This window comes from Rhipicephalus sanguineus, chromosome 3 (assembly GCF_013339695.2).
Source record: "Rhipicephalus sanguineus isolate Rsan-2018 chromosome 3, BIME_Rsan_1.4, whole genome shotgun sequence".
NCBI classification, from domain to species: Eukaryota; Metazoa; Arthropoda; class Arachnida; order Ixodida; family Ixodidae; genus Rhipicephalus; species Rhipicephalus sanguineus.
The window spans coordinates 176,924,290-176,948,099 of record NC_051178.1 but is presented as its reverse complement, the minus strand read 5'-3'; the positions used below and the strand labels follow the sequence as shown (position 1 = coordinate 176,948,099).

General features: G+C 46.7%; 1 protein-coding gene across 1 annotated transcript in view; it reads right to left on the bottom strand.

The window, feature by feature from the left end:
- Nucleotides 1-22,558: 22,558 nt before the first annotated feature.
- LOC119386123 (sodium-coupled monocarboxylate transporter 1) overlaps nt 22,559-23,810 on the bottom strand; it is a 33,907-nt gene continuing 32,655 nt past the window's right edge. The window contains exon 15 of the mRNA XM_037653467.2: nt 22,559-22,777. Coding sequence (XP_037509395.1) covers nt 22,559-22,777 — 219 coding nt within the window. The remainder of the gene's footprint in view (nt 22,778-23,810) is intronic.

The window sequence follows — 23,810 nt, the reverse complement described above, 5'->3', positions numbered from 1 at the left end:
GACGATCACCTTACACCCGAATAAACACAGCGGAGGAGCAGTGATAATCAAAAATTTTTTCCGTGTCTGCAAATTTAACCGTGTTGCGTGCGGCTAGTTTTTGAGTCCTTAGAAGATCTCAAAATTAGCAACCAGTGTTCAGAGCCTGCGCGAGAGCATGTACATCGACACCAATAACTAAAAGGGTAACCTACTCATGAAACGAAAATTCGCCGAGGATGGGCTGGAGTGCTTGAGATAGACCTTCCTAAGTCATGACAGGCAATTCACGCTATTCGTAAAGCGGGATGTATACAAACAATTGCGCATAGGTCGGCAAAAAAATTGGAGCTCACTCAAACTCACTGAAGAAATACATTTTGCTCCGAAGGCTCACTCGGACTCAGACTCACTAAATGTTTTCTAACCGGACTAACTCGACTCAATCTCACAACATATTACTCAGCCGGATCTCATTCAGACTCACGGCTTGACCTGTGTCTGAGTGAATCTGAGTGAGTCGATCATGAGTCTGTTAGCGTTAAAATTAGCTTTTTCGGTCATGGTGCCAATGCTCTTTAACGCCAATATCTCACGTAATCGGTGCTCTACGATGCGCCTTTTGATCTTGCACCATCAAACACGTATTATAAGTTGGCTGAAATCATGCAAGGACAGTTTATGAAATACGCGACTCACACGAGATATATTATCAAGAAACTTCCCTGTGAAAGAGTTTGCACGGGAGGTCTGTAGACCCCCCCCCCCCCACACACACACACACGCCTCAACCTCTGATCAATAAATATTGAGGTGGTCGCATTAACGCTCGTGCGTTGACATATGTGTGAATAGACTTGGGTATAATGGTAAGGCCGATATAAGAGTGGTAGTAATGCTGAAGATGAGTAGATATGACCATAGGTCGGCATTAGACGGTCCTAGCCCACTCAGACTCAGTCAAGAATATATTTTGTGCTGTAGGGCTCACTCGTACTCAGACTCGCCAGTATGTTTCTTCAACCGAACGCACCTGCACTCAGGCTCACTAAAATTTCCTCAGTCGGACTCACTCCGACTCAAACACCCCAACACATTACTTACCCGGACTCGCTCAGAGTCAGACTCATGGCCCGATCTGATCTGAATGAGTGTTTGAGTGAGTCGACTATGAGTGAGTTTGCTGACCTGTGCATATCGTATTATTGGTAGTAACATACGGGGCTGAACACTTGAAGGATGACAAGGAAACTCGAGAAAAAAGTGAAGTACCACGCAATGTATGACGGAAGAAAAAAATGACCCGCATTATAGACACCGAACGATACGTAGAGAAAATAAGGGAACAAACAGGCGTTGCCGACATCCTAGTTAACATCATCAGAAAAAAAGTGGACTTGGGCAGGTCACTAATACGAAGGACCGATAATTCATGTGCCGTTAGTGCGGCGTAATAGATACCAAGAGAACAGAAACGAAGTCAATGACAGCAGAGTGTTAGGTCGAGGTGATGAAATTAAGAATGTCGCAGGAATAAAGTGCAATCAACTGTCGCAGGATAGAGGGAATGGGAGATCGTTAGAGAAAACCCCAGTTCTGAAGTGTACTGTCATGAATAGGCTGAAGATGATGACAATTAGGTTTATGATGCTCACAGAGGCGTTTTTGGACTGACCGAAAGAGGGCTTAATTGCAGCTGAATGAACAGTGTGCCCTAGCTGTTGAATATACAAGTTAACTGGATTTAACATAACCTAGCGTTCTAAGCTATAGGCCCTGATGAAATACGTCAAATCAGTTAAAACGGTCGTTTTTTTAATTGTCCAACTCAAACTTCTATTGTGATTGTTTACACTTAATTGTAATGGCAAAAATGAAAGCTCAGAAGCTTTCCATTGAAGCTGGTTCAACATTGTCGGCTCGGTGCACCGGTGTACGAACAATGAGCTACAGAAGTATTAAGCCTCTAATCATGCTGTGGATTTCCCAACCTATGGCGCGAGGAAGAAAAAGAAACGCGGATACCATGAGAATAAATTGCTTGACTCGTATCCCACGAAGTAAAATGCACTGCATTGAAACATTTCACGTGCAACAGCAGCGCCAGAAGACAGCCTAGGGAGCAGAAGCAGATTGGAGGGGCGGGATAAACATCCGCCGTGATGACTGCAATACGTCATCGCGAAAGCAATAGCGCTCCGTAATCTGGAAAAGTTCACATGCGCCATAACATACGCATGTGAACTTTTCCAGATTACGTACGGACTAACTTATGCTTGCAATAGAACATTCCAAGCTTAATTTCGGCGAAGCTAAGTGCGTGGCACTCCCGCGTTAACGACGAAGCATAAATGTGTGGTTGTGTTCAACGGGTCGTATCTTTTTTGCCCTCCAGTGACCCATGTCGGCGACTTTACACTAATAATGTTTATTGGTGCTTATTGGTAGTATCGCATGACTGAATTTGTGAAGATGAGGGACAGCGTAGTCAAACGCACCGAATAGGTGTGCTATAGAGGTTGTCTGAACAGGAAAAAACTCAGAGGGTCCCTTATGCAATTGCCTAAAGACGACTCGAAGGCGAAAGCCATTTTCTTGTTCTTTTTCTTTCTCGGTCGACATGCTGATCCTCCCCTCCACCGTAACATTCAAAAGCTTTCCGAGTTCAACGTGCTTTTGCACTGCCTCCCGGATCGGAGGCGTTACAAGCTTTCTGCTTCCTGACATGGTTTTTGCAGAGCCTCCGTGATCGGCCCGCCTTTAATCAAATGACGATGCCCTTCGATGTCGCCACTACGATGTGTCAAATTCTGGCGATATGTGACGTCATGCTGACGTCATGTGGCTTTTGGTACGCCGACACACACACACACACACACACACACACACACACACACACACACACACACACACACACACACACCATTCACTTGAGTATCACGTGACTCTGAACCCACTTTTATTACTTTTTTTTTGCATCCTTCAACGCCAACGCCGGTCTCGCGAAGTATCGAGAGATATTCCAAATCTCGAAGACGCCGACGGTCAGTTTTCGCGTTTGATGAGGCATCTAAGGCTTTCGCCATAATAGGGGCCTCATACCGGTTAGCTGATATTTCGATGGGTGGTATATTCGTCAAAGGCGTCAATGACCTCACCTACGAAAACATCGACTAGCCTGCCTTATGCCCTTATTCCTCCCCTGCACTTCGGATTTTCTCACTATGATCAGTGCGCACCACAAATAAATGGGCAGTACACATCATTCTGTAGTGATTGTGTCTACAAAACATGAGTGGCTGCTTCGCAGAAGGGCGGCCAAAACTTCATACAGAAGGTCATGCCTTTCTGAGGGAGCCGGGCTTTCTGCGAATGTGAGCCACGGGCTGCAGCGCAGTGATCGAGCCACTGACTATGACACGCAACTTCAGTTAACCCTCTAATCTGAGACGCTCAGTGACGACACTAGAACGGTGCCGCAATGAAAAATAGCGATAAACACATGCGGGGCCCCATCACGTGAATATTACAACGTACTGAGGCTACAGTGTCCACAGGAAAGCGGGAAAAAAAAACTATGCTTGCGGATTCTTGCCGAGACAAAGACACAGAGTGCCTGAGTTGTCAGTGGCGCTGATCTTCTGGAAATGCGTAACAGGACAGTTCAACATATTGCAACTCTTCCTACAATTAACTAATTTACAAAAAAATCATTCTTAAAATCTTAGCTAGATGGCATCTACAACTTTAGGTGCAATCGAAACAATGTCTTGCAAAGAACACGCACTTTTTTCACGGTAAACAAGCATTCATCACAGAGAACAAGAAGACATGCGTTTCGAGACTCTTGCAGTTGCCTTGTTTACATAAGCAACAGAAAACTTTCAAAATGTAACAAATGTTTTCAATGGATTTCGTGAAGGGCCTGTTAACGTACGTTGTCACGTAAGGAAACACGTTTTTGTTTTCGTTTTTTTTCCTGCTTTAAACAGGCCGCAATAGCTTGGTTTCAATCCATGACTTCGCACAAATCTGCAGACTAGCAGATATCCATTGAGGCATTGAGGTGGGATTTGTCAGTTTATTCGATTTCATTTCATTTTCAGAAACACTGAGAAGAAAGGCGAGGGCGGGCTGTAAATTGTGTACTGTGCTTAGGAACGTAAGGTATTTAGGGCGTATTTTATTATGAGTTTGAGAAAGGAAAGCAACACGGTTGAAACTATGGCGCCTATAATTAAAATACTTCAACGAAGGCTACTGAATAATAATCAGTATTCAAATAAATTTGTGCCTTAGTTCTGTCGCTTATTGAACACGAAAAAGCGAAGTCTAGCGACTGTACCACACGGCTTGGCGGTTTCACCCAGTTGTGCAATATAATGGGTTTGTAAACTGACGCCAACGAAAATGAGGGAAGTCAAGCCTGAGTATGCACAGTCCGAAACACACGACCATCATCATATTTTAAGATGGTATTATTTCTCAAAATTAGCTTCTATGATTCAAAACATGGCAGCGACAAAAGGCGTGCTTGCCAACTTTAAAAGGAACCAGGGGAGGCCAACGGCAGTACGATCGGACGAAAAATATTGAAGAAACTCGGAAAATATTCAAAGAAAAATGAGAGGAAGGGCAGGACGCCTTTTCCAGATTCCGTCGTCTTGAAGAAGGACCGAGCCACTTTGCAACAAAACTAGTGCTGATTCATAGTTGAGCGCGCGCCGCCTGCTCGTCGCATGCGTTGCGGTTATCAGTCGGCGATTGCCGGTTCGCGCGCGGTGGTGAAAGCCGATATTGTCGTCTGTCTTTGTGTCCGCTACGCTGTCGGAGTCATAGCGGGAATTACGAATCTTTAAGGTCCGTGCGCCACGTGGTGCCAAAAACCGAGAACTGAAAGCGATGTCCGGAATTGCTGAGTATGGCTTTGGGACTTTAAATGCGAAGCATTTCTTAGCGAACTTCTGCGACTTTGAGCGTATCTATCTATATATCTATCTATCTATCTATCTATCTATCTATCTATCTATCTATCTATCTATCTATCTATCTATCTATCTATCTATCTATCTATCTATCTATCTATCTATCTATCTATCTATCTATCTATCTAGCCGCCTACGACTTTGTGCTCTCCTGGCCGTTTCGTTAATCGGATGTATACCAAAATTGGTGTGTCATAACATGGCCTCATTACGAACATAAATGACAGGTCATATTATGAAAATCATGACACGCATGTCATGAACAGCATGATTTACATTCCACGGCCTTTGGGCTCCCTGGCCGTTCCGTTAATCGGATGTATACCAAAATTGCTGTGTCATAACATGGCCTTATCACGAACATAAATGACAGGTCATATCATGAAAATCATGACATGCATGTCATGAACAGCATGATTTACATTCGACGGCCTTTGGGCTCTTGCGGCCGTTCCGTTAATTTCATATTGGTACGGCGTGACAAGAGTTCAGGACGAACACAATGACAGGTCCTAACATGCAAATCATGACGCGCATGTCATGTGCAGCGTGATTTACATGACATGGTCTCGGGGCGCTCGCGGCCGTTTAAGTGAAGGGATACATACGAAAACTGGTATGACGAGACATTTCAGTATGACGAACATACCTGACACGTGGTAACATGAAAATCATGATATGCATGTCACGTATGACATGATTTACATGCCACGCTCATGGCGCACTCGCGGCCGTTTCGCTAGATTGATATACACCCAAATTGGTATTGTGCGATGTGACTTTATGAAGAACATGAATAACAGGTGGTAGCACGAAAACCATGACATCCATGTCATGTATGACATGATTTACATGCCACGCTCATGGCGCACTCGCGGCCGTTTCGCTCGATTGATATACACCAAAATTGGTATTGTGCGATGTGACTTTATGAAGAACATGAATAAGAGGTGGTAGCACGAAAATCATCACATCCATGACATGTATGTCATGATTTACATGCCACGCTCATGGTGCATTCGCGTCCGTTTCGCTTGCGTGATGTACACCAAAAGTGATGTTACGCGACACGACTGTATGTCGAACGTAAGTGACACGTGGTAACATGAAAATCATGACATGCAAGTCATGTACGACCTCATTTACATACCACGCTCATGATGCGCTAGCGGCAGTTTCAGTAGATTGATATACACCAAAATTGGTATTGTGCGATGTGACTTTATGAAGAACATGAATAACAGGTGGTAGCACGAAAACCATGACATCCATGACATGTATGTCATGATTTACATGCCACGCTCATGGTGCATTCGCGTCCGTTTGGCTTGCGTGATATGCACCAAAATTGGTGTTACGCGACACGACTGTATGACGAACGTAAGTGAGACGTGGTAACATGAAAATCATCACATGCAAGTCATGTACGACCTGATTTACATGCCACGCTCATGATGCGCTAGCGTCAGTTTCAGTAGATTGATATACACCAAAATTGGTATTGCGCGATGTGACTGTATGAAGAACATGAATGACAGTTGGAAAGATGAAAATCATGACATGCACGTCATGTATGTCATGATTTAATTGCCACGCTCATGATGCATTCGCGGCCGCTTCGCTAGCTCGATGTACACCAAAATTGCTATTGCGCGAAGCGACTGTACGACTACGGTAAATGAGACGTGGTAACATGAAAATCATGACATACGTGACATGCACGACATGATTTACATGTCATGCTCATGACGCACTCATGCCGTTTCGCTTGCTTGACACACCAAAATTGGTATTGCGCGACGCGATTGCATGACGAACGTAAATGAGAGGCGGTAACATGGAAATCATGACATGCAGGTTATGTATGTCATGATTTACATGCCGCGCTCATTGTGCATTCCCGGCCGTTTCGCTAGCTTGGTATACACCAAAATTGGTATTGCGCGACGCCACTGTATGACGAACGTAAATGAAAGGTATAACATGATAATCCTGACATGCATGAAATGTACGACATGATTTACATACCATGCTCATGGCGCACTCGTGGCCGTTTCGCTAGATTGATATGCACCAAAATTGGTATTGCGCGATGTGACCGTATGAAGAACATGAATAACAGGTGGTAACATGAAAACTATGACATGCATGTCATGTATGTCATGACTTACATACCACGCTCATGGTGCATTCGCGGCCGTTTCGATAGCTTGATATACACCAAAACTGGTATTGCGCGATGTGACTGTATGATGAACATTAGTGACAGGTGGTAACATGAAAAACCATAATATTCATGTCATGTATGGCATGATTTACATGCTCTACTCATGGTGCACTCGCGGCCATTTCGCTCCTTTGATATACACCAAAATTGGTATTGCGCGATGTGACTGTATGACGAACATAAATGAGAGGTCTTAACATGCGAATCATGTTATGAGTGTCATGTACGGTATCATTTACATGCCACTGTCATGGTGCGCTTCCGGCCGTTTTGTTAACGTGATATATACCAAAATTGGCATGGCATGACACGAGTGCGTGTTGAACATAAACGACAGGTCATGCATTTATATACCAGAATATGCGTTTCATTGGCATGGTGTACACTAGATTGTGCATGCATGCGTGCATGGCAAACATGCGATATATGGTGGACTAGATGCCATGGCATGAATGATTTCATTTGGCTCAAATACAAACAAGGCGATGTATGCAGCTTTTTGCTGGCTGCTTCGCATTACATCGATTACCACAGTGCGTGGGATCTGCCGAATTTTTTTTTTTTGGGACTTTTATATATATATACATACTTATGCATATATGGTGCATGACGGCGGCGACGGCAAAAACCAGCCGAGACTGTCCATATAATTGCTATCGCAATAAAAGTTTAGGTAAAGTCGCCTGTTCTAAACGCCTCCCACCATCAGCGACTGCCAGTTTGCCATGGCTTGTGTGACGTCACGCGCTGCATGGAGCTGTGTCGTCGCCTTCTACCAAAGTTTCAGCTGCTGCAAATCGTTCAAATTCAATCCCAAGCTAAAGAAAGCTGAAATATCTCAACCCCAAGCGCACCTGATAACGGAACAAAATCGTTCGCCGGAATGCACAAGTTCGCAAAGCAAGCAGCTTGTCACGTCATGGCTCGCGAGTCCGCCAGTGTTGCCCGACTCTCAGGCCACCCTTGTGCTTGTAAAAATATTCAATTATAAATTAAGTGATCGACCATATATGCTAAAATTTCGCCAGCTTGTTTGTGAATGCACTAGGATTAACCCACATGACACAGGTTATGATCAGAAATTGCTTAAGGTAGTAGGCCACCTTCAAAAGTAGAATTTTTTTCACGAGGCGGATTTTTAGTTTTTTTTGTTTTTTGTGCACGCCGAACCATTACAAAATATGTTGCAACAAAAATTATTCTCCTATCATTATTAGTTTGCAAGTTACAGCAAGTTTTCCATAAGCCATGCTCGTATAGCGAAACCGAAATCACATTATGTTTTTTCGAAAGTAAGTGTCTATATTAATGATATTCAAAATACTTTATAAATTTTCTTGTGACTGTTACATAAGAGGATGTCATTAAATATGACTTTGTGTTTCTAATTGTTTTTAAATCTCTAAAAACGGCTATAGGGGGGACGCACCCCTCTTGCAAGCTCTGAAATCTTTGCGTTTTTCTCAAAATAAGAATTTGCTCCAAGTTATGTGACGCCAACTTTCATAATTTTTTTCTCAGTGTTACTGCGAACTGAAATTTTGTATAATAGTTTATAACGTATATATCTGTGCAATGAATAAAAGAAATTGATGGAATATTTTTAAATTCGCAGCTAATTGGTTCAGTCTAAATTGGCTCTTTTACCCCCGTCTTCTTGTTTTTTTAAAAAATTACTTCCTTCATATTTGCTGCATATTATTTATCCTAGTTCATTGCATAGCTGCAACCTTTAGGTACACAAATGTCAAAGCTTTACTGAATTAAGCCACCGATTAGTTACTTATAACGGCTGGCGTGATTACCACTTTTAAGGCAATTTTTGACAAAGATCACCTCCAGAAAAATAAATAATCAATATTTTGCACCATAAATGGCTGGGTAAGTTAAATGAGACATGCTTGTTTTGAAGAAAAAGTTATTTCAACGCTCGCTGCTCCTAACAATTTTTTTTTTTGGAGTGGCCTACCACCTTAAAGAAAAAGAAGTCTAAGAGCGTTAGGTTGTAGCGCGCTGCTCAAACACGAAGAAGTAACAACCGTAAATAATAATAGAGTCTTTTAGCAAGTTACGGAAATACGGTACGCAAATACGGTAAGGCAGTACGGTAGCGTTCCTCCTTTCCCGCTGTTTGTGCTTTGGCCGCTCAACGACCGGGAAAGGAGGAGCGGTACCGTACTGCCTTACCGTATTTGCGTACCGTATTTCCGTAACTTGCTAAAAGACTCTAATATCTGGGGTTTAACGAAGTAACAACCGTAACAGTTAGTTCGCGCTTGTCCTATGTGTGCCTGTGCATTCTTTCCGCTCCTTTCTTGTGTCTGAGCAGTGCGCTGCAAGTGTCGAACTGTGACCGTTAGTTCGCGGTCGTCCCGTGTGTGTTCTTTTCACCAGTTCTATACGCTCGAGCGGCGCATTGCAAGAATCGAGCTGCTTGCCGTTCTTGCGTGACATTCTAATTTGTTGCTATCGCATTCATTGCTTCGCCGTTGCGGCGAAACTGTGACTTTTTTTTCTTCCTTTCTTCTCTTTCTTTATGTTTCTCTCTGTTTCTTTTATCTCTTTTTTTTGTACCTGTTTGTTTCAATTTATTTATTTATATCTTTCTTTCTCTTTCTTTCTCTCCAATCTGCTTCGTTCTATCTCTTTATTTGTTTCTCTCTATTTCTCTCTTTGCCACGTTTTCCGGGTGTTCTCGGCGCCGTCGATTTTGTTCTCGCGCAGCGCAAGCCTCGCTTCTCGGATCGCGGCTTCTTCCTCAGAAGTGCGATTTAGCTTCGGACGACCCATGGCTGCGTATGGTTAGGCGCGAGCTGTACACTAGCTTTTATAACCTCAAAGTATCACGGGGCAGTGACGTGTTTCGCGGCCATTGGTGTGTGGTTCCAAGCAGGTGGCAAGACGCTACCGGACTGACTACCGCTGGAGGTCGCGTGATCGGAGGCGGAGTACGAGCAGTTGCTATACGGTAGACCACGGAAGTATTTTGGCGGGAACAGTACGCGTGACCAGTACCGACAATTTTGGCGGGAATGTGTAACATGACAGTGGCGCCACTTTTTAGCGGGAACGTTCCACGGGATTTTCTGAAATGTCACATGACTTGCATTACATTAGCTTTAATGAGGCCATGCCACGTGATCTCGGCTTTATTTCGGCAGGACCATAATTGAGCACGCCGTCGCTTCTGTTGCCTTCTTCATTTTTAGTGGACCAGCGGTGAGTAGTGGGATTTACCCAATTTCTGTGGCACATACCCGTTCATGAGGATGATCGTTTTCTGGTAGGCCGCACACTGGCACATACCCGTTAAGATTACGATAGTTTTCTGCGATCGACTCAAAATGAACGATTTGCTAAACAGCTTCGCTGTTGAAACGCTATTATTAGTGAGCAGCTTTCAGACATTAACGAAATTTCATTGAATGACACAAATCTATACTGCTGGGAAGGCCGCCATCGCCATAATTATATTCATGCATAAAGTTGTGTGGTTAATGTACAAAAAGTGTTGCTTGTAACACTATTACGTGCATAACACGCATATATATTGTTGCACCAGTGTAAGCTACGTAGAACTGACTGCACTTCTTTTAAAAGGTGTGAAACACAGCTAAGCAAATTCTCCCTCTGTATATATAAAAAAAAAAGATGGCTGATCCCTCTGTCATAGGAATAGGTATAACACGAAAGCGAAGCGTGTCCTTACAGAAGTAGTTGATTGTTTATAGTGCATTGGTATATGAGAGCTTGTACAATGTTTACTGCTGTTTGGCAGATATAGCACCGCTTGATGTAGACGCACTCACGTTGATGATGCCTAGTGGCACATCTCTGTACCGACGACTAACGCCCATGATCATGATTTAAGCCTTGAGGTAGCTGAAGTTCTTAACATGTACGTGGTGTTGTGCAAGAGCACCTGCGATCAGGCAACGTGGCGAGGGGTCAGCACCTGCCTGGAGAGGAGACGTCACAATGTACTGATACCTGATTTAAGGCCGTGCCAGTCCGTTGTTAGGGAGTCGCCCCAGCCGACTCGGTCGTGCTGGCAGACTCTGTACTGCTATAACCCGCTATACCTGCTATAAGCGTTGTTACTGTTTTGTAAAACGTTTGCCTCCTTGCTCTGATCCTAAGCGAAAGTCCGATCTTCGGCTACATCGGCTCGCCAGCCTCCCGGCTTGACGACACGCAACCCCCATTCCTAACAGTGGTGGCAGCGGTGGGATTCCACGACACATATCTCTAGCTGCGCAGCCGAGAGGGACACCCCTAATTCGTAACAGTACGTGGACACCACATATGGTGAATCCCGCGCAACTATGGCATCAACAAGCACATGATAAACCCTGACACTCGGTATGCACTCCTTTAAAGCATCGTCAAACGCGAAGAGAAACGCCACGCGCGTCGTGTCTTCCCTCTAGCCTGGCCGTTAATTCTCACAGGACGAGCGCGGAACGCGGTGCGACAGCCAGGCGAGCGTCCGAGAGCTATTTGTCGATATGGATGGATGCTATGAGCGAGGCCTGGTCTAAAGCCACCACCTCGCGGTGTGTTAAAGCGTTGACGATTGATTTTGCTGACGTATTTCTGTGGCGGAAATACGTCATGAAAGTCTTGGTGGAACCCGACATAAAACACTTTTGTGTGAAAATCACATGAAACTGAGTGCGAATGAAGAAGTTCTCCCTCTCTCTCCCTATATATATATATATATATATATATATATATATATATATATATATATATATATATATATATATATATTATATGTATGTATACGGCGCATGGAGTGGGGGAGAGGGAGGCTTGACCGGGGCCCCCCTTTCGCGAACAAGTTTGTACGCCACTGCTTGGAGGTGTTGTGCCAGAGCACCTAACCGAGCGGGGAGCCAACACCTGCGGCCGGCGGATCGTCAAGTTAGAAGACAGCGTCCCTGTCACACCTGCAACCGGCGGATCGTCAAGTTAGAAGACAGCGTCCCTGTCAACACCTGCAACCGGCGGATCGTCAAGTTAGAAGACAGCGTCCCTGTCAACACCTGCAACCGGCGGATCGTCAAGTTAGAAGACAGCGTCCCTGTCAACACCTGCAACCGGCGGATCGTCAAGTTAGAAGACAGCGTCCCTGTCAACACCTGCAACCAAGGAAAAGGCCAACCCTGCGAGCTGCCCTACCAGTTGTCCACCATCGGTGGGGTGGGTTCCAAACCGTCGTGCTGTTCGTACCGGTTTGTCCCAGATCAAACAATGGACGGATGCCTTATTTAAGACCGGGCTGGTCTGTTGTTAGAGAGACGCCCCAGCCGACTTGGTCGAGCTGGCAGGCTCTGTACTGCGATATCTTGCTATGACCTGCTATTACCTGCTATTTCTGCTATAAACGTTGTTACGTTTTCATAAACGTTTGGCCTCCTTGCTCTGCTCCTCAACGATAAGTCCGATCTTCGGCTACATCGGCACGCCAGCCTCCCGGCTTTCATCGTCACGCAAACCCACTTCGTAACAGTGGTGGCAGCGGTAGGATACCACGACCCCGTATCTCGAGCTGCGCACCCGAGGGCCTATACCCACTTCATAACAGTGGTTGGCAACGCTGGGATACGCTACCCTCATCTCAACGTTTGGCTTCGCTGGGATACGCTACTTCATCTCATCGTTCGACACGCTGGGATACGCTACCTCATCTCATCGTTGGGCAAGCTGGGATACGCTACCTCAACGTTTGACTGCACGGGGATATCCTGATCCCTACGTTTGGCAAGCCGGATCGGATCCCTGCAGGCCCGAGGAGCGAGGACGCTCACGACACCGCTCGACGGCAGCCACGAGTTCGACCGGAGTCAGCTACTTTGGTTGGGTGAGTGCCCAACGTTTACTGGTCATTTCGCCAGACCTCTCTACAGGCAGATGTTAGGAGAGAGTTTTTGTGTTTTTTGTTCGATGCTGTTTACTCACTTTAAACCACGATATTAGTTTTAAAGTAAGAGTAAAGTTTGAAGAAAGGCATCACGAGGGACGAGATCGCGATGGAGAAGTACCAAGTGCAGGACCTCCTCGAAATTTGTGAGGACTTGGGCATTTCCGCCGGGTCCGCAAAAACAAAAAAAGCGATTCTCGAGGTGATGAGGGCAGAGAACGTGACCGTCGAGGAAGCTGACGAGACCCGGGAGGATATTTGCGAGAAAAAGCGGAAGCTCGAGGAACGCGAAAGGCTCGAAGAGAGGCAGGCTCAGAGGCGTCGCGAGGAGCAAGAACATGCTCTTAAAATGAAAACGCTTGATCGTGAAATTCAGGCGATTAAGTGGCAGCGAGCACAATACCAACTCAGGATCTTCGAGATAGGCGGTGACATTATGTCTTTTCTCGTTAAGTTTGAAAAGGTCTGCGAGGAGGTTGGTGTTAGCCGAGACCTTTTGGTGGAGAGGCTTCTCGAGTTGCTCCCGTGCCAGGTCGCAGCTGTTTTGGAGCGTTTAGCCGCTGAGGAAGCGCAGGACTTTGATAAGGCCAAAGAAGCCTTGTTGCGCCACTTCGCAGCTCCAGGTCCTGTTGACTGCGAAAGTCGAGGCGATAAAGACAGCGCTGAAGCGCGTCGCGGGGTGCTAGATGCTGAAGCCCGTCGCGAGGCGCTAGAAGCCGAAGCCCGTCGCGAGGCGCTAGAGGCCGAAGCCCGTCGCGAGGCGCTAGAGGCCGAAGCCGATCGCGAGGCGCGCGAGGCCAAAGCCGATCGCGAAGCGCTAGAGGCCGAAGCCGATCGCGAGGCGCTAGAGGCCGAGGCCGATCGCGAGGCGCTAGAGGCCGAGGCCGATCGCGAGGCGCTAGAGGCCGAAGCCGATCGCGAAGCGCTAGAGGCCGAAGCCGATCGCGAAGCGCTAGAGGCCGAAGCCGATCGCGAAGCGCTAGAGGCCGAAGCCGATCGCGAAGCGCTAGAGGCCGAAGCCGATCGCGAAGCGCTAGAGGCCGAAGCCGATCGCGAGGCGCAGGACGCCGAAGTGCGTCATAGTGATGAAAAGGCCGACTTCGAAGGCCAAGAAAAGGGTTGTACCCGCGACAGTGGTACACCGCCACGAATAGAGACAGCTCAGGGCGAGCTGGCTGACTTAGAGCGTGTCAGGACTAACGTTAGGTCAGACGCACAGACACCTAGCCGCGGCCCCGAGAATCAGTTAGTTGAGCCATCTCAAGCCTCGGCAAAGAAAATAGAATGCAGCGTACTTGCGAGTACGAGTGCCGATGCTGCGAGCATTCCGAGCAATACCGAAAAGAAAAGGCGTCGGCGAAAACGCGTGAAGGAGAACGCGAGAGCGACGAGTGGCGTTAAGCGCACTAAAGTGGCTAGGCGCGATGACGTCATCTCTCGGGACTCGAAGCTCCAGGTTAGGCCAAGGAAATCGAAAAGGCTCACTAAGAAAAGATTGAAGTTCCGGCCGCTGTTGAAATCTAGATTAGGCGTGAAGCGCGTCTCGAAGACCCGAATTTCAAGTAAATTCAAGCGCCGTTGTCATCGCCTAATCTCTCCTACGCGAAGAAGCGGCAGGAGCACAGAGAGGTGTCGCGTACACCGAAAGAGCGACAAAGGCTGTTCCCCACCGTGGCGAAAGGGTAACGGCTTAGCCCGGAGTGGTACAAAGGGCAGACAAAACCGCTGGTATGCCGGTTTGTCTGAGTTCGGCGACCACGGTACAAAGGTAGCCGCGACTAAGTGTGTCGAACAGGTTTGTTCCCTGTCCCTTTGTGTAAATCGGACCCCTCGAAAAGGGTGGAATGCGCGTCTCCCCAGAGCTCGTCTGAAGGGGTGCCGTAGGGAGATAAGCACAGTACAATGACGGATACCAAGGCTTTCTCTTGTATCCAGTTTTGGTAATTAATTTATGTGCTTACATGTGGTCGTCTGCTGATGAGTAAGGAATTCGTCAATGTTTTTGTAAATTTTAATTTCCTCCTCATCGTAGAAGCAGACATTGTGATGTTTGTTTTGTTAATGTTTTTTTTTCATGACCGTTAACGCTAGTGTAAAGAGCTCTGAATTGTTTTAACGGAGATGTAGGCTGAGTGTTGAAAGCCTCCGTTTTAAATAGCTTTGTTTCGACAGCTGGAAACATAGCTTTTAGCGCTCCAGTAGAGGAGAGCTGTTCGTAGTAGTTACAGAGACGAAGGCCAAATGATAAAAGCCTCTGTTTAACGTACTACTGATTTGTTTTTCGTTACGTGTTAGTATGCGCGTCAGTATTATTTTAGTTTCTCCTTGTTTTGTGTTAAACGCGTGAGTTTGATTTTCAGTTTTATTTCGTATTTAGTTTGAAGCGCTTTGTTTTCTTTATGTAATACTCATTTGCCAAGTGCAATGAGGGAAAGAGTTTTAGCGAAAGGCTAGTGCTATTTATCTTGAAATGTTTGTTGACAAACATTTAGAACGCTTGCGAGCGGTGCCAAAGCGCACGATTTGGGGAGGACTTAGTGAAGTGTTTGTAGTTTTGGGGCAAAATTGGGTCTTCCCCAGCTGCTTCGATCGTCCCCAATCTGCCGATGTCACCATTGAGAATCGCTCGCGAAGAAATTCTGATTGGTTTTAGCAGTGTCACGTACTGACACTTAGCTAGAGGCACGTCCTCACTTTGGTATTCTTCCTGAGATACGTTGCTCGTGATGTTTTAATTTTAGCTTAGCGTAGTCTCTAGGAAATGTTTTGTTCTTTTATGCTGGTCTGGCGATTTGATCAGCATTCGGAGGGCACTTGCTTTGGCCAGAGTGGTTTGGCTTTGTGTTGCTTCTTGGCAGTTCCAGTAAACTGCTGCTGTGCCGTGGAGGTCACTCCTCAAGGAAAAGAGCTGTACGACCACAGTTGACAACGGTCAACCAGCATCGCATCGTCCGAGCTGCGTTTGACAGCTCGAACTCTGGATGCATTGTCTTGTGGCGGGGGTGCTGTTGTGCCAGAGCACCTAACCGAGCGGGGAGCCAACACCTGCGGCCGGCGGATCGTCAAGTTAGAAGACAGCGTCCCTGTCAACACCTGCAACCGGCGGATCGTCAAGTTAGAAGACAGCGTCCCTGTCAACACCTGCAACCGGCGGATCGTCAAGTTAGAAGACAGCGTCCCTGTCAACACCTGCAACCGGCGGATCGTCAAGTTAGAAGACAGCGTCCCTGTCAACACCTGCAACCGGCGGATCGTCAAGTTAGAAGACAGCGTCCCTGTCAACACCTGCAACCAAGGAAAAGGCCAACCCTGCGAGCTGCCCTACCAGTTGTCCACCATCGGTGGGGTGGGTTCCAAACCGTCGTGCTGTTCGTACCGGTTTGTCCCAGATCAAACAATGGACGGATGCCTTATTTAAGACCGGGCTGGTCTGTTGTTAGAGAGACGCCCCAGCCGACTTGGTCGAGCTGGCAGGCTCTGTACTGCGATATCTTGCTATGACCTGCTATTACCTGCTATTTCTGCTATAAACGTTGTTACGTTTTCATAAACGTTTGGCCTCCTTGCTCTGCTCCTCAACGATAAGTCCGATCTTCGGCTACATCGGCACGCCAGCCTCCCGGCTTTCATCGTCACGCAAACCCACTTCGTAACAGTGGTGGCAGCGGTAGGATACCACGACCCCGTATCTCGAGCTGCGCACCCGAGGGCCTATACCCACTTCGTAACAGAGGGCAGTGTAATCGAAGGCGTGGTCCATTCGGGCCTGAGAAGTCTATCGCTATTATAGTGCCTAGTTGGGGCACTATAATGCATGCGGGAAAGCCCACTTCAGCGAGCAAAAGCCAACCACTTGTGAGGGAAAGCCATCTTCTTGGGGCGTTTCGAACTAGCTAGATGTTCGATGTATGAAATGAACCGGCTGTTTTTGTTCGATGCAGCCCTAAATTTTCGTATACATTGACGCTAAAGCATTCTCGCGTTCGAAAACAGTTCGATATAAAGAATAACTTGATTTACCCGAACCCGGGTAAATCGTGTTCGCCAATCGTGAGGCCAATCGTCTTCGGGTAAATCGAATCGAGCGCCCGTGGCACGCGGCTAGCGCGAGCAATGGTTCCGCGCAGTCTTCAACGAGGGCGCGGGCAGTGAAGTTCGTGTTCGGCCTTGTGTCTTCTCTGAAAGCTGCAGATGGCCACAGGCTCCGAAGCAACGGCCCTGAGCCCACACAATAAAAAAAAAATGTTGTTTCTATGCCCCATCTTTCTACCCCGGAAGCTCGGTTCCCCTTTAAGGCCGCATACCAGTCCTATTCTTTTTAATAATGATTTACTACTGCTGTTATACTGCTTACCGTCACTGCTTCCAGACTTTTGACACAGGCCCGTGATAGTACTTAAACTTATCGAGACGTGACATGCCCGATTAATTTTTAACGAAAGTTTACTCTTCGTTTGGACAATCAGTAACCTTTCCCTCAAAAATGTTAAACGTTCGTTTTGATTAACGGTTAAAGAAAGTATGAACGGCTACCTTTAGTTTAGACAGCAAGTTTTTTTAAGGAAGTTAATTCTGCACGGTTATTAACGACAACAAGAATTTTATTATGGCAACATGTCTGTGCTTAAACCTATCGGTATAGGGCAAGTGCCATTCATTCTACTAGAAAAGGACGCCGACTGCCTTTGTGCCCATCTGTGCACCCTCAAGTGTGACGCTCACAATGGCGATGACGCGTGAAGAAACTTCGAGACATCGCAGAGGGCACGAAGTCACACAAAAACGCGCTGCTATAGTAAAGCTGCTCATGATAATAATTGCTGTGGTTTTACATGCCAAAACCACGATTATGAGGCACGCCTATAGTGAGGGACTCCGGACTGATTTAAACCAACTGGGGTTCGTTAAAGGGGCACTAAATAGAAACAATGAATCGGTTTAGATCGATAAATAAATTGTGCTCTGAGAACTCTAACGTCGTTAATCTGGCTATCATATGTTTATTAATCGAGGGGAAAATCAAGTGCAAAGTTTCATTTTTAAATTTCACGCCGAAATCTCCTCTCGTGACGTCAGGGATTTCAAAGTGTATTTATCGTATTTTGGCGCCATTGGCTCAACAAAATTACCCCAAACTCGGTATGTTAAGTCTATGGCCCCCTCAGGGGAGGACGATGTACTTCATTTTTACCGATTAGGAACTACGTAATCCCTAGTAGGCGCCGTCAAAACGTGACGTCACGGCGAATGGTGCGCGAACTTCAAGGTGGCGTCGCCACCCACATTTTGTTTTTGTGCGTTTTCTCGCTTACTAAGCGTCTTCTCGCAGCAAGCGTGGTGTTTTTGGTATCGTGAAAGAGTACTTCACTAATATGAGAAAAATAGTTTTGCTCTTTAGTGTCCCTTTAACGTGCTCCTAAATTTATGTACACGGGTGTTCTTTACATTTCGTCCCAATCGAAATGCGGCCGCCGTGGCGGGGAATCGAACCCGCACCCTCGAGCTTAACAACGCGACGCCTTACGTACAGGCTTGTTTGAAATCGCGGGTTTGAAGTTGCTCATCGCACACATACATGAAGCGGCATATCACGCGCATCACGAGAACTAGCGCCTATGCAATAAAGCAAGCAATTGAACAAGGAAGCCAGCGGATATGCTTGGAATTGTCTTAGCTTTTCAACGTCCGTTAGGATTTGAAAAGTACTGCAAAGCGCTGCAGGCAGTAAAATTGAGCAAAATTACTTTCGCCCCCCCCCCCCCCCCCAAAAAAAAAAATCAATACAATATTCGGATACCTTCATGTTGTACCAAACATGAAAATAAAGATTCAATTCAATTCAACTTAAGAAGTCCGGAGAGGCCCCGCCTAGGCGACCGAAGCGCGGCAGCCGATCCCTTCCGCGAATAAAGAAATAGTACCGCTCATGTACTCGGCGATGCTCTCCGAAGGCGGGGTCACCGGTAATCCGGCTTATTACGTCACTATAGAGTGCTCGCCTACTGGTGCAGGCTTGTGTGCATCCGCCTTTGAGGAGGAAATGCCGTGAACTTCTAAAGTTGTATACGATAGTTAGCGCGGCAAAAACTACTGGAGCGAACTTTACTAAGGCATTTGCAAATGCTTCCAAGTGGGGAGTGCTTTTAAGGAGAAAGCCACAGCAAGGTAGGTTGGTTCACAGCGAGTGTTTTGAACTTGCGACTAGAAATCTTCACCGTTTTATATAACAAGTTTGTTGCGGAAACGATACTTGCACACGATGGACACTGGACAAAGTAGGATGGTGACCTATTGTTTTGTTTTAGGCCTGGCGGCAAGAATTTTCCAAGGGATGGGTGTCTTTTCAAGCGATTAGAAACTTCGTCCTGACGAGCAGCTGGCCGGAAGCGCGCTTGCATACCTATCTTACCTGCAGGCGCCCGACGGCGGCAATTCTCTGCTTTCCAATGCAGCGGCGGATGTTCGAATAGTTCACCAAGGCTGTCTGCGCCGAGGCTTTTTCTTTCTTTTTTTTTACCACTTCTACATATCGCAGACATTTGTAGACTTTCATTCGCTTTCAAACGAGGGTGTCATATAACATGCATGATGTAAAGACGCGCTGTACGTCCGCGTCAACTCCAAGGATCCACAATTAATCGTAAGGAGAACCACAAGTTGTTCATGTTCTTCTTAAGGTGGACTCTCCAACAATAACAACAACACACAAATAAATTCGAGTTAGCGGCGTTTCTGGTGGTGTTGTCCTACATCACCTGCAGTGGCTTAACATGTACATTTGGAATAACAGATAGGTGGGTGAGATGGTTTGGGTTCATAATGATGTAAAAAGGCGGGCAACGCTAGAACGAATAAAAAGGACGAGATGAAGACAGGGCATCCACTGTACTCATAACTGTTGCAGGGGCGTAGCCAAGGGGGGGTTGGGGGGGTTCAACCCCCCCCCCCCCCCGAAATTTTTCAGTTTTGCTTGCGTATATATACACGCACACATACAAACGCACGCACGAACATACATAAAGTATGGTTCAACCCCCCCCGAAAAAAATTTCTGGCTACGCCCCTGAACGGTTGTGAGTACAGCACAACGCTGTCCTCTAGCGCTGTCTGCCTTTTTACATTATCATGTATATTTGATTAGTCAACGCTGTCCGCCTTCTTCTAGCGCTGTCCGCTTTCTTACATCATTCTGTATATTTGATTAGTCAACTACACGCCAAGCCATGCGCGTGTATACTTTGGTGAATATTTGCCCTATAGTATTCTCTCGATCTAATAAAGGCAAGAAAAGACGAAACGGGTGCTGTAGTTGGTTGCAATCTTTATTTACATGTAGAATAAATAGCCGCCATTTGCTTGATGCCTTACAAAACATGACATGTATGTACAAATAAATTAAGACTCTCTTGAAACACTCGGTATGAAGTTTCCGCATTGATACGGAAGAATTAACTCTCGCGACAGGCTATAATTTGATTACTGCTATAGAGGGAAAATAAATGATCCTTGTGAATGAATATGCGTTTTTGAGAGACCTAATGTCACAAAAGTTAGAGCATTGTTTAGCCTCGGATAATACTGCACCTGAACACTTCCATACGCGTTCTGCCTGTGACGGCGCAAATGTATCGATCTTGATGATGAAAAGAAGTGGTCATTTGTCCTAGAATGGCACAAAAGCGCAACGAAGGAGAACGCGCGTTTCTGATAAAGAAATATGCGCAATTTGATTTTAAAAAATAACCCATTTTGAAGGTGAACGCCTTTCTGAGACGCCTTTCTCTACCGTCTCAGCTAACCAAGATGCTAGGAGACCGCAGTGCAAGAAAAAAATAAAAACATATGGAAGCACAGGGAGAATTAATATAGCAAATGAGTTTTCCCGAAGCCTGCAAGGTGGCCGGCGTTTCCAGAAACAAAACAAAAAGAAAACAGTTTTCCACGGAACAATAGCACAAAGCTTCCATTCATCGAGATCCATGTTCAATTGCAGGGCCAGCAAAATTTGTTTACAACATTGAAGTCTTCTTGACTAGGCAGTGGGATTTTGTTTGGCCTTCGTTTTCCTTTATGGTGGGTGAAAAAAATGTTCCGTTTGATAAAACTTCCTCCACCTTGCCCGATACCGCACCGACTCATTCGTCATGCTGAGATTAATTCCCCAGCAAGACAGCGAAACATTTCCTAGACCATGAACACGTTAGTCTATACTGGCGGTAAATTGAGTTTGCTAATGTACCTGCGGGAAATTTTTAGTTGTTCAAGAAAAAAGATAAGCCGGTGATACTTTTTCATAACCAGTGCTGGCAACGTCCCGAGAAACAACATGATCGATTTACTTTGATTCATCAAAAAAGAGCATGTGTATTTGCTCTACAACATTTTGTTCACCACCTTCTTGGTCTACGGCCTGCAGTATGTACTAAATAAAATATGCATATATAGTTGAAAATTAATCTAATAAGACGGTCAAACCAAGGAGGCCCTTTTCCCTACGCTTGTCAATGCGTGCAACTACAAATTTGTGGTTAACGAGGTTTGCACTGACTACGTTCTCATTCTCATATTTGTACTTCATTCGATTCACTACCGTGAGTCGCTGGAGTTTTGTTACTGTATAGGTGAAACAAAATGTGAAGCTGTGCTAGGCAGCACGTGTCCTCGTTCCCTTCTTTTTCTGTCCATTGTCCACTGCTGCGCTGTTTTTTGAAAAATGTACAGGTGAGTTTAAGTTTATTGCATTGTATCGGTAGTTACCGCGTTTAGGAGCGTCCCTCGAGCAATTGTGGTCAAGGAGGAAAGCGCGCAGTGCGAGTTATATCTTCTTGCTAGCCCTGCCGAGGTGTTTCGGTGGCGACCATGGGCGTCGGCAGGGGGGGGGGGGGGGGGTAGTGCAAAAGGGGCACTTGCCCCCCACCCAAGCTACAGCAACGCTCCCCCTCCCCCAGCAGCGATGCAACACGGGTTTGCACCCCCCAAGAGGAAATCCTGCCGACGTCCTTGGCGGCGACCATTTATGAATGGAAATGAAGGCACTCTGAAGGTTTCCGTCGTCTGCCAAGTCGCGTCGTCGTGTCTTCAAAGCTGGAAGCGGGCGCCTACACTGCCATGTGCTTCTGACGTCACAGATCCTGTCCCGGCATTGACAGAACTAACTGCTGGCGTCCGTTCCTTTCGTATAGCCGTACCCGTCTCACCGTGGAACAAGGAATGTCGTAGCACTGCAGGAAGCAGTCATCCCGTTTCTTGCGTCGACTGTTCCCGACCTCTAAGCACCGCGGCTTCTGCACGAACGGAGCGTGTAGCAGACTCTGTAGGATGGCGCGGACCACGGCGGTCGGCAGTGTGTGTGTGTGTGTGTGTGTGTGTGTGTGTGTGTGTGTGTGTGTGTGTGTGTGTGTGTGTGTGTGTGTGTGTGTGTGTGTGTACGTCTACGTAATCTTACATGTGTGTGTTAAAGTCACGGGATGATAACGATATCCGTGGGGCGGGAGGAGGCGGAGGAACTGCTAGAGACGCGCTCGTCCCCCTCCGGATGTACGAGACGGCAGTGAGTGAGCTGTCGTGCTTTTTCTTCTCCGCCTTCTTCTCGCAGTCGAAGACTACTTGTGGCATTGAGGCTCGTTTCTCGGGTGTAGCCGGTGGCTTCTCTGGCTCAACCTGCATTGATCATGGAAGATTTTGATATGAGAAACGGTGTAGTTCCGAATAGAAAGCCAAGTCCTCAAATACCAAACCTTTTACGAACGAGGCAGCGTATGGACAACTAATAGTCGCTATCTAATATCAACTAACCGAATAAAAAAAAATCACAGGGTCCCTTATTCACTCATCGAAGACGACTAGAAGGTGAAATCCACCTTCTTCTCAGTCGATGCATTGATCCTGCCCCGCCACACACCGCAAGCTTTCCGCACCTAATATAGTTTTGCACTACCTCCGTGATCGTAGGCACCTCACCTGGTTTTGCACTGCCTCCGTGATCGGCCCACCTATGACCAAGCGATAATGTCATGCGATGACGTCATCATATGACGTCAGAAATTTAGGCGATCTGTGACGTCGTGATGACATCGCATGGTGAATTCATCAAGTCAGTCAGTCAGTCAGTCAAGAACTTTATTCATCGGTCCTGAGGAGTTTAGGCCGCCGGGGGATCCAGGGGGGACACCCTAGCAGCGGCTACCGTAGGCGACGCCCGAGTCGGGGCGGGAACGTGATGGCGTTCCGCCAGTTCTTGGACCCTCTGGACTGCCTTGAGTTGTTGGTGGAGCTCGGAGCTCCTGAGTGCCTCTTCCCAGTCGGACTCCCTGGTGAGAGGTCCCTGAGGTAACGCGGGACATTGCCATAGCATGTGCGAGAGTGAACAATAGAGTTCTCTGCAATCTGGGCATTGGGGAGTGATTTCTGTGTTGTAATGGCTCAGTCGGCCCCGTGATAGGTACGATCTTGTTTGTAGCATGCGAAAGGCTACCGCTTGCGCACGTTCGAGCTTTGTGTGTGGTAATGGGTATTGGCATCTGCTGTTGCGGTAGTGAGAGGTGATTTCGTGGAAGGTTAGTAAGGGGTCGTTAAACTGTATGTCTGGGCCCAGCTCTTCGGTGGCTGATTGATCGTCGCGGCGGGTGAGCTCTCGCGCTCGGTCATGAGCCGTTTCGTTGAGGTTGGGTTGTTGGGAATGGACGTCTTTGCC